This window comes from Nicotiana tomentosiformis, chromosome 5 (assembly GCF_000390325.3).
Source record: "Nicotiana tomentosiformis chromosome 5, ASM39032v3, whole genome shotgun sequence".
Lineage (NCBI taxonomy): Eukaryota > Viridiplantae > Streptophyta > Magnoliopsida > Solanales > Solanaceae > Nicotiana > Nicotiana tomentosiformis.
This window is the reverse complement of record NC_090816.1, coordinates 84,718,054-84,729,852: the sequence shown is the minus strand read 5'-3', so window position 1 is coordinate 84,729,852 and position 11,799 is coordinate 84,718,054. Positions and strand designations below refer to the sequence as shown.

General features: G+C 40.0%; 1 protein-coding gene across 1 annotated transcript; it reads right to left on the bottom strand.

Annotated features, from left to right (window-relative positions):
* Positions 1–9,985: 9,985 nt before the first annotated feature.
* LOC138892702 (uncharacterized) lies at positions 9,986–10,448 on the bottom strand. Its single transcript, XM_070176438.1, has 2 exons — positions 10,327–10,448; positions 9,986–10,232 (listed from the first exon to the last, which is right to left on the bottom strand). The coding sequence occupies exons 1-2, from the start codon at positions 10,446–10,448 to the stop codon at positions 9,986–9,988; spliced, it is 369 nt and encodes a 122-aa protein (XP_070032539.1).
* Positions 10,449–11,799: the final 1,351 nt, after the last annotated feature.

Sequence of the window (11,799 nt, the reverse complement as noted above, 5' to 3'; positions counted from 1 at the left end):
GACTTGTGAGTTTAAGTTGGCCAGTAATGTCCCAATTCATACCATGCTTCTGCATATTTTTGGGTAGATCCAGGTGCCACGATTGTTGTTGATTATTAGTTGGCTGGTCGAGCTGTGGAGACTCAAGGTAAAATTATCGCCGCGTTCGCAGGCCTCGGAGTTACCTTCTGATATTTTCATTGTATTGTTTAATTCCATTCCGAATAGTTGTATTTTGGGATTTTTCTAGCAAACTCAGTAGAGCTTATGACTTGTACTACCGGTTTTGGGAATTGTAAGTTATGTATAAATATTTCTATTTCGTATTTATCGTTGATGGTTGAATTCTTCTATTAATTTAGTAAGTGTTAGGATTATCTAGTCTTAGAGACTAGGTGCCGTAACAACATCCTACGAAAGGAAATTGGGGTCGTGACAAGTTGGTATCATAGCTCTAGGTTCATAGGTACTACGAGTCATAAGCGAGTTTAGTAGAGTCTTGCAGATCAGTACGGAGACGCCTGCGCTTATCTTTGAGAGGCTACGGAACTATTAGGACAGTTATATTTCTTTCATTCCTATCGTGCGAGTTCATTCCTATCGTGGTGAGGACACAAGCAATAGTTACTGACGACGCTGCCCCCAAAGCCGGTATGGCTAGGGGCTGGGGAAGAGGTAGAGGAGGAGCATGTGCTATAGCTAGAGTGCCTGTTAGTGCAGCTGTTGAGGAGCCGCTAGTAGCTCCTGTTGTGGTACGGGTATCGGAGGCGCCTGATGTGACCCCAAGACTTCAGGAGACTTTAGCATAGTTTCTGAGCACGTTTGGTACATTGGCACAGGCGGGGTTGATTCCGGTTGCACAAGCTGCTTCACAGATCGGGGGAAAAGCTCAGACTCCCACCGCCCGTACTCCAGAGCAACGAGTCCACGTTTGTCAGGTTCCAGGTGTCATGCCGGCACATTGTGTTGTCCCAGTTCATCCCGTGGTTAGGGCAGTAATATCTGAGGAAGAACAACTTAGACTTGTGAGTTTCAAGAAGTATTACCCTCCTACTTTTAGTGGGTTGGCTTTAGAGGATGCGCATGGGTTCCTAGGGGAGTGCTACCATATTCTCCGCGCTATGGGTATTGTGGAGATGATTGGGGTTGCTTTTACCACGTTCTAGCTTAAGGGAGCAGCATATCAGTAGTGGCAAGCGTATGAGTTGGATAGTCCGGCCGATGCAACTTCACTTTCATGGGTTCAGTTTTCAGGGATGTTCTTGAGAGAGTTTGTTCCCCCAACCCTTCGGGATGCATGGCGCGTGGAGTTGAGCAGCTGTGCCAGGGAACTATGTAAGTGTTAGAGTATGCCGTTATATTCAGCGATTTGTCCAGACAAGCACTTACCTTGGTTGCCACAGTTAGAGAGCGAGTCCGCAGGTTCATTGAAGGGAGCTCAGTCATGATATCCAGTTCAACATGGCTCGGGAGTTGGAGTCGGATGTTCCTTTTTAGCAGATGGTAGAGGTCGCTCACTGATTAGAGGGCATGCAGGGTATAAGAGAGAGAGGGCAGGGAGGCTAGGAGGCCTCATAGACCGGAGAGATCTACTGGTGCTTATTTTGGAGGCAGGGTACAACATGGTAGAGGTTTTATGGGTCAACTAGTTCAGTTTGCACTTAAGGATTCGCACGGTGTTTCAGGTGGTCTCAGGGTACCCGTATCGGACAACTTCCATAGCCACGTCAGCAAAGAGGTTGCTTTGAGTGTGGAGATACCAGCCACATTGTGAGAGATTGTCCCAGACTTTGAGAAAATATGTCACATCGGGATATTCAAGCTATGAGTTCTGCTCCAGTTGCTGATATCCCTGCACCGCCGGCTTGGGGTGCATGTCAGGAGAGTAGAGAGCGCCCAAGAAGGGGAGGCCCGACCTGTTGATCTGTTTCTACGGTAGGGCTGAGACCGCGACACCCGATAATGTCGTACAGATATGGTTTCTACTTGTTATAGAGGAGCATCATTAGTATTTTGGTTCCCGTTCTGCTTATCGGGTTGAGTCCTTCTATTTATTTCACATATGGGTGAGTTTCATGATTTTGTACTCTATTTATGTGTTTAGCCCCATTGGCAGATTCTATAGTGGTAGCCCGTGTCTATCATTTTATTTTATTTTTCATTATTGAGAGTTATGAAACTAGAAGTGACTTTCTATTTCCCATTACGGTAGGTTTTGATGCGATTTCTGGGTGATACGATTTGTGATTTAGATGCTCTACCAAAGTGGAATTTCAGTATGTGTTGTGATTTTGTTAGAGGAATTGAACTAGTGGTAGGTTTCGGTTGGTATGATGTGCATTCTACTTGCGATTCAGAGCTGAGGATGGGATCCTCGCGTCTTCATGTGATTTGATATGTTTGAACCGGGCTACAGGCCGCGGTGGAGTTATATCAGGATGAGATCCTTGTAATTTATTCATATGCTTCGATTCTCCCTTTGTGAAATTGATTCATAGTCTGATACTGATAGGGAGTTGTGCCTGCCAGGCTTGTTTAATAGTTCTCTTATGTGTTTCTCCTTACATATTCAGTGATGTTCGTGTTATGCTTATTGAGTTTTAGCTTGCGAGGTGTGTGTCCCGGTGGCGTTAGATGTGACTTGTTGATTCGAGTGAATAGTTACGTGGTCTTTATGTTTCTTGCATCATTGTCAGAGTTGTAAAGGTTTGAAACAGGGTTCTAACGGATATGAGGTTGATTGTCGGTGCTGGATTTGATTAAGGGTAGCTATTGTGATCAGAGATGTGCTCATGGGCATATGTGTGATGTGTTACATCGTGTGGTTGTACCTTGTGGGTGTAGGCATAAGTTGTTGTAGCTGGTTGAGGTCGGTACCGTGTGTGGATGTGGGAATTGGGTCTTTTGGAAGTAAATGGATGGTGGAAAATTTGGTTGTAAGGCCTATCAGTATGGGTGGAAGGAATAATATTCAGTTGAGATGGTGTCGTCGGGCCTATGTGGATTGTGGTGACGTGGGATCACCCGCGGGTATATGTATGGTTGTTCACTCAGTGATTTGATGACTTTGGAATGGGTCTTGACACGTTCGAGGATGAATGTTTGTTTAAGAGGACGAGAATATAAATGAAATTACGGACCTACTCTAACTTCAGCAATCGAAATCCGACCCCGATATCAAAAATTCCACTCCCGGTCAATCTTTCCAAAAATCTTCCAACTTTCTAACTTTCGCCAATTAACGCCAAAATGACCTGCGAACCTCCAAATCAGCATACAGACATGCTCTAAGACTCAAATCACCATACAGAGCTATTGGAACCATCAAAATGTCATTTCAGAGTCGTCTACACAAAAGTTAAAACTGCGGTCAACTCTTACCGCTTAAGCTTCTAAAATAAGAATTCTTCTTCCAAATTGACCCTAAATCATCCGAAAACCGAACTCGACCACACACGCAAGTCATAACACATGATACTAAGTTGCTAGAGGCCTTATGCTGCCAAACGAGATGATTTGATAGGTTTCGGCATCGAATGTAGACGTTAGGAGTTCAAAAGTTTATTAGGCTTGAATCGATGCACGATTTGTGATTTTAGCATTATTTGAAGTGATTTGAAGGCTCTACTAAGTTTGTATTGTGTTTTAGGACTTGTTGATATATTTGGTTGAGGTCCCGGAGGGCCTCGGGTGAGTTTCGGATAGTTAACAGATCAATTTTTGGACTTGGGGATGTGCTGAAGTTTTTCTGATGTTTGTATCTGGTTTCCTTGTACGTGATCGCGTAGGCTAATTGGGGAAGCTGGGGGAGTTTGTTCTATGTGATCGCCAGTTGGGGCATGCGATCGCGTAAGGTGGAGGAGTCTGAGCACCGCGAATGCGTGGGTAAGGGCCACATTCGCATAGAAGAAGTGAAGCAGCAACTGAGTTTAGGCGTTGTTCTTCGTGACCGCGTGAAGAGGAACACGATCGCGTAGGTCTGAGGAGGCAGTGGTCCGCGTTCGCATGTATAGTGATGCGTTCGTGTAGGCTTGAATTTCTGGCAGCTGAGTTGTGCTTCACGATTGCGTGGCAATTTTCGCATTCGCGATGAAGGGTCGTCTGGGCAGAACTTAAATATTTCAAAACGAGGGTTTGAGTTCATAACACAAATTTGATTTTGGGAGCTCGGTTTGAGGCGATTCTTGGAGAGATTTTCAAGGGAGTGATTCTTACTTAGGTTTGGTTAAATTCCATGTTTATGTCTTTGATTTCATCATATAATTAGTGGTTTGGGTTGAAAAATTGGGGAAAATGGAGGAAAGTTTTTAGGTCAAATTTTGGGAATTTGAGCGAGATTTTGGTATCGGATTTGTGTAATTCTTGTATTGTTGGACTCGATATCAAATGGGTATTTGATTTTTATAATTTTGGTCGGGTTCTGAGACGCGGGCCCGGGTCGACTTTCTCTGTGAATTCGTTCTTCCGCTTCTTTGCGTTTGGAAGTTCTTGTATTGATTTACTTGCCGTATTCTCGTGTTATTGTTGTATTTGCCGTTGTATTCAGTGTTGTTGAGCTAAGGTCTATACTTGGTTGTGATATTGAAACTGTTTTGAGGAAATGTTGTGGCATGTGGGCATATATTGTGAAAGTCATTTATTTGAGTTGTTATATTTTTGGCATACGTGTCTTGTTGAGAAAATTATTATGTGTTTGCACGAGATTTCTGCCATGTGGTTGTTATGTGTTTGCACGAGGCTTTTGCGGTGCAGTTGTTATTGTATTTGCACGAGGTTTCTGCTGTGCAGTTGTTATTGTGTTGCACGAGGTTTCTGTCGTGCTGTTGTTATTATTGATACGTATGCGGTGATATAGAGTCTAGGTATTGAAACATATGCGGTGAGATAAAGTGGGCTTGAAATGCGTGGCTAGTAGGGAAACTACTAGAAACCATGCGGTGTGATAAGATAGGCTAAAACGCGGGATGCTATTTCAGGAAAATAATTTTCAAAACTAAATATAAAGGCTCCCGCGGTGATATAAGAAATTTGTGATTCATTTTACGATTTGAGACTACGAGGCGGTACCTCGGGAAGGCTCTTGTGGCCATTCCTCTTTTCTGTGCACTTGTCTTTGATTGTTGTTTTCCTTAGCATACTATTAATTATTTTTCTATGTGTTGCACTATTTGTTCAGTTCTATGTAGCTAATCTTGTTATCTGGGCACTGCTTCAAACTTCATTGTTGCTTTTATTACACTGTACATTTCGTGGTGATCGTTTCTATGTGCCATTCATTATCTCTTCTCTTATTTGTTGACTGGAATCATGGTAGAACACTTGCACAAGCATACACGTAGTTAAATCACCCATATCGATTTTAAAGGTAAATCCTGATTAACCATTATACGTACTCTTGTCTTCTTGCCTTATGTGTGAGGATTGTTCTATTGGCACGTGAGTCGTCCATGCGTTTATGAGTTGTAATATGGGCACAAGATGCCAAGTGATTAGGGTTTATGAATTGGGACCCGTGAGATGTGATTATGAGGTTCGATACCTCGTAAAAATACTTGAACAGATCTGGTGTGGAAGCGGTTGTTCTTATTGAGTTGTTGCTTGCTTTCTCCTTTATTTGGTTTTCCTAGACTTAGACTGTGATCAGTTACTCTACAACATTACTACCTGACTGCTTCCTGTTGAATATTGTTGTTACTAGTGTATCATTGCAAGTATTGTTTTGTATTCCTAGCTTATCCTGCTTAGCTTTATATTAATATTATTTCTCTTTTAGTTCACCTATACACTTGTTCAGGTTGTTTAATCCGGTATGTATCTTGACTGTCCCTCGTCACTACTCCACCGAGGTTAGTCTTGATACTTACTAGGTACCGCTGTGGTGTACTCATACTACACTTCTGCATATTTTTGTGTAGATCCAGGTGCCACGGTTGTTGTTGATTATTATCTGGATGGTCGAGCTGTGGAGACTCAAGGTAAACCTGTCGTCGCGTTCGCAGGCCTCAGAGTCACCTTCTGATATTTTCATTATACTGTTTAATTCCATCCCGGACAGTTGTATTTAGGAATTATTCTAGCAAACTCAGTAGAGCTTATGATTTGTACTACCAATTTTGGGAATTGTAAGTATAAAGATTTCTATTTCGTATTTATTGTTGATGGTTGAATTCTTCTATTAATTTAGTAAGTGTTAGACTTACCTAATCTTAGAGATTAGGTGCAGTCACGACATCCTATGGAGGAAAATTGGGGTCGTGACAATTTTACTATCAGAGACATCCATATAACCAATTAACGGAATATTGTGCTAAAACACAAGGTGTATATCAAGAACCAATACAATATAAGTAAATAACACCATATAATAGTCTATAAAAGAGAATTTATCATACTTTTCATACCTCTGAGTACCCTTAACCGCATGCTCTCAATAACCTATCGATTTTAAGAAGTTGGGACAGTCCAAAATTGTTATCTTAACAGACATTATTTGGAAAAGAAATTTCTATAATTTGGGAGTACACAAGTACAGTGACAATATAAAAAATACCAGCAAACTTTGATTCATACATATCATGTACCGGTAAAAAAGAAGAAACTTATATAATGACACACGTTACCTTGTGTTCTAAAGAATTAAAATATAAATACTTTTAAAAGGAAGTTTAAGGGTCCTACTTTCATTGAGATTCAAAATGATGGAAAAAGATTGGTTTCTGCATTTGAGCATCTTGAACAATGATGTCTGCGTTCAAACTGGGAAGGCCTAGGACTCTCTCATATGTTTTAGTCAAATACACAGTTAATTGATCAATTATGCATATTTGATCCATATCAGAAATTAGAACTGAAGCAACTTTCGTTGAGATACACAATTAATTGATCACAGAAAGACAAGAGTTGAGCAACACCAAAATAATCGATAAGAGAAATAAGGGTCATGATAGGATAGGTGCAAGATGGCTACTCGGGATCTAACTCTAGTTCAATATACTCTAATGTTCTAATGATTCTTACAAATTCACTCGATGATCAATTCAAACGTGTAGTCAAGACTCCTCTCTCGATTAAATCTTAACTCTACGAGATGAATTAATATAAAGCACTATGAAAATATGCAAGAACGTATTAATAGATTAGTCTTTAGGAAAACATCTCTCGACTATTCTCCTAACTTGATTTAATCAACAATTCAACAAGCACTTTCGATTACTTAAAAGAATCACTGAATTAAACCAAATAAAATAATGCAAAGATAATCACCAAAATATCACTATTGAATAGAGTTGCAATCAATTCAGATCTGCATAAATGAATTCATGCAAAGAACTAGAGTTAAAATTCATAAATATCAATCAAAATACCATATCCGTCAAACCCTAAGGTAAATTACTCCATAATCATGGAGAAAGCCATTACAAATAAAGTTGAATAATGAAAAATATAAATTCAATCCAAACTCGGGTGTTGAGTTGAGGAAAGAATGGTGAATCCTTGTGTTTTGAGTCTCCAACGCTCTTCCAATCTTCCGTAGGTAAAACAGTCATCCCAAAATCGCGTTTTTGATGTATTTATACCATGTAGGAACGGACCTAGACGAAACTACCATTTTCAAGCCGAAGTAGGAAATTACTCTAAGGAAAATACACATGCGCGACGCGCCTCGCATCGCCCCATGCGCCGTGCCAGTGGAAAGGTTCATGAGAGCATGTTTTTTTCCACTCTGCAGGAATTTTGCACTAGCACCTTGTGCCCCGCAGCGCACCCCGCGACGCGGTTGTGTATTTTTCTTAGAGTAATTTTTTTTTTGCTCACTTTTTGATATCCAGACTTGGTCCTCGACTCTCGAACGTGATCTTGACTTAATTGGTTGGGCTTCTACTCAGACTTCAAAACTTCAAAGCATCCATTTTAGCTCCAAACTTGCTTCTTCACTCAAAATCATATCCGACACAGTATAACACACATAATAAGTACAAAGTACTAATGATTAGGCTCAAATATAATCAAAGTGTAGTAGTTAGAGTACGAAATATAATTAAAAATATGAGTTCCTAGACTATCATCAACACTCCACACTTAAAACATTGCTCGTCTTCAAGAAATCAAACTAGACTTCACCTCGAGACGACCTTTTCATCAAACATCTTCCCTAACTCATCATGCCAAGAATATTTAAAGAAGACTAAGCACCCTATAATAACATCCTAGCCTCAAGACTTGACTCAAAAACACCCTATATTTTCTTCAAAAACCTTCTCACATACTCTAATACAGAGGCCAAAGACATTACCTTTCCTTCACAAGTCATGTGCCCTCACACCAACAAAAGAGAGTAGTTCCACACACAAAAAAGTTCAAGAATAATTAGATACTCAAGATAGAAAGAATTAACTCACTCTTAGAAATAAAATTAATGTGCCACCGAAGATGTACCATATGTTTTTTCATAGTGTAATACTCTACTAATTTGAGTCCATTCAGTCAAGGATCAAGTATGACTTTATTTGGTTATAATGTAGGCTCAGAACCGATATGATACAATTTAAATAATAGTAACTATACCTCCCTCAGCACTTTAAAACATACAAATTCATATTTTTTAAATTCCACACTTGGGTTGAATCACTCTGCAACCTTCACACAATAATAGCACCAAGTTCCCACCTTCTTTAAGCATACATAATATGAGAACTACCACTAGCAAGGACTTAGTTTTTTCTTTTCTACTACAAGCACAAACTTTTTTCCCCCTTATTTCTAAATTCTGAATTTTTTTTTCAAGACAATTTACTTTGTTTTTTCAATTCCTTACACGTGGCTCTCACAATTATTTATAAAAGTGCACGTTTATGCTTTTTCAATAGTTCCACTCAAAAATCCAACCATACCTTCACTTAGTTTTTACAAGCTCGTAACAACTTCAAGTGCTCAAGAAGGTAAAATATTTAAACAGATAATCAATTCAACCAAAAAGGGGCCAGGCTTGTAGTGTGGTTTCCAAGCAAATAGGATTACAGGATCAACGGGGCTAACTAGTATACAAAACAGTTAGGTGGGTTACAAGCATATAACTGGCTCAACAAAGAAATACCTATATCACTTCCTAGACTGAACAAGGCTGCCATTTCGCTTTGTAAACACATGGGGACAAGTTCTAAACATCAACTCATATGTACATAATATCACAAAAACCTCTCACACACATGACACATAACTCGCTTAGGACTGGATCTATCCCGACTCTTTAGTCAAATCAATTAAGCAACGTCAAAATCAAACATTTTAAGGCCGTTATACATGAGTCAAGAATTGAGCCTAGGCGTCACAACTAAAGCATTCACCGCTCTCAAGACATAACAAAGTCAAGAAAAGTTATCTCCATTTAATACCATAGCACAAGACTTTAAATTTCCTAACAAAAGAAAAACTAACTATACTCGGTTCAAGCAAAACCCTTGGAAAAGAACCGCTTCACAAAGAAAAATCAAGGGAAAATTGTTACACTACCTAAGAAAAAAAAACTTTTTTTATTTTTCTTTTTCGACTTTGATCCCTCAAGAAGACAGTCGAGGAAATCCATCGCTGGGAACAGTAAATTTTTTTAATGTTTTTCCAAACAAAACAATGACGAAAACACACAAAAAGATAAATAAAGAAAAACAGATATGCATCTATGTATTTACATCCCCACCCCACACTTTAAATTATGTCATGTCCCTATGACACACAAATAAAAAGGAAGAGGTAAAAGAACTTCCCATGAATCATCTAGTCGGGGTCTTTAACGAAGTTGGGATCCACTTTGCACGCCCGACCCAATGCACACATTCATGCTAAAAATAATTTTCTGCCTTCTTTGGGTACACCCCACACTTATCATGCTTACCCTCTACAACTCACTCTTTTAGGGCCCTTGCCTTGAATTCAGAGCGTGCAATCAGCTCTTTTCTAGGTGCCCCCATTTCTCCCTTTATTTTGAACATCACTCTTTCTTCCCCCACTCTTAGCATGAGCTGCTTTCCTGAATGTCCAGAATAGCTCTGCCAGAAGCCAAGAAAGGTCTTCCTAAAATCAGAGGGACCTCCTTATTCTCTTCCATGTTCACCAAGATTAAGTCCACAGGGAACACAAATTTGTCTACTCGAACTAGCACTTCCTCCACTATTCCTTCAGGTATGATTGTGGTCTGATCCGCCAGCTGCAATGACACAGGTATAGATCTGATTACTCCAATCTCTCCCTTCAATTTCCTGAAAATAGACAAGGGTATAAGATTAATAGAAGCACCTGAATTAGTACTTCTTAAAGAGAAAGGTATAGTAAAAACTCCCTGGATCTTCACACTTTTGAGGGAGCTTATTTTGCATAATAGCACTACAATGCTTTATGAGCTTGACATTCGATGTCTCTTCCACCTTAAGATTGTTGGACAATATCTCCTTCAGGAACTTAGCATAGGTTGTCATTTGTGAAAGCACCTCTGTGAAAGGTATATTCACATACACCTGCTTGAGAACTTCTATAAAATGCCCTAATAGTTTGTCCAGCTTCTATCTTCTTTGCTTCTCGGGGAAAGGTAGGGCAGGCATGTATTTGCTCTCATCAGTCTCCTCATTCATTAAATTCCCATCCTTATTCTTCTTCTGATCTCTTGTCTTACCCTTCTTCTTCAGACCATCATCTATCCTTACTTCACCTTCTTGAATGTTGCTATTTTTATGTTCCTCCACAATCTCTACATGTCCTTCAATCAACTCATCCTTTTATTTTGCAATGAGGTCGTTCAATACGTGCCCACTTCTCAAAGACACCGTATTTATTATTTTTTTTGGATTTCTTTCAGTATCAGGGGGAGAGTTCCTTGAATCCTCTCATACAATAGATTCGCAAGTTATCCTACCTGTATCTCCAAGTTTGGATAGTCGTTCCATGAGTTTCAAGTCTATCATCTGTCATAATGATAAATACCTTCATTAGATCTTCCATACTAGACTGATTGGACTATTGAGGCTGGTACTGCATCCTCTACTGATTTAGAAAACTTGGAGCTCCTTATTCCTAGGGTCTGGAGTTATACTGTTGCCATGCATTTGCACTACCACTGGGTGAACTCCATGAAAATTCGGGGTGCCTCTAGTCCATGGAATTGAATTATCACTACTCTGGTAGTTGCCTTTGTCAAAGCTTCCCACAACATTTACCACATCATCTATATTCGAGGCTTGACACTCATGCATTGGATGACCCATTCTATAAAAGTCAAAAAGTGATGATGGCTGGCTCTGGACCTTTAAGGTTAACTTTCTTATCTCTCTGGCCATAGTGTCTAGCTGGGCTTGCACTGATGTGTAAGATTCTAGCTAGTGAACCCCAACTGATTTCCTTATATCATTACTCTCAGCAAGCCATTGGATAGCATCTTTAGAGAGCTCATCAAGAATCACAACAATCTCCTTAGAAGTTTTCTTCATTCAAGGACTGCCTACTGCAGTACTCAGAGTTCTTCGTGAGGAGGGTGTCAGTCCATACCAAAAGTCCTGGAGTTGCATCCACAATTCGATTCCATTATGCTGACACCTTCTCACTATTTCCTTGAATCGTTCCCAAGCCTCGAAGACCGTTTCAGTATCCTTCTGGCAGAAGTTGTGAATTTCCCTTATAAATTTCACTATTTTTGCAACTGAGAAGTACTTGTCAAGGAACGTTTTAGTCATATCTTCCCATGTCCTGATCGATCCAGTTGGTAGGCTTCAAAGCCAGGGCTTCGTGTTATCCTTCATTGAAAAAGGGGAATGCCCTTAAGTAGACCGCATCTTT

Bases quoted from the DNA above. Each gene is read 5' to 3' on its own strand.
- LOC138892702 (XM_070176438.1), bottom strand. From the start codon at position 10,448: ATGACAACCTATGCTAAGTTCCTGAAGGAGATATTGTCCAACAATCTT. The intron at 10,233-10,326 runs GTGTGAAGATCC...GTCTATTTTCAG, and splicing joins CAAAATAAGCTCCCTCAAAA to GAAATTGAAGGGAGAGATTG.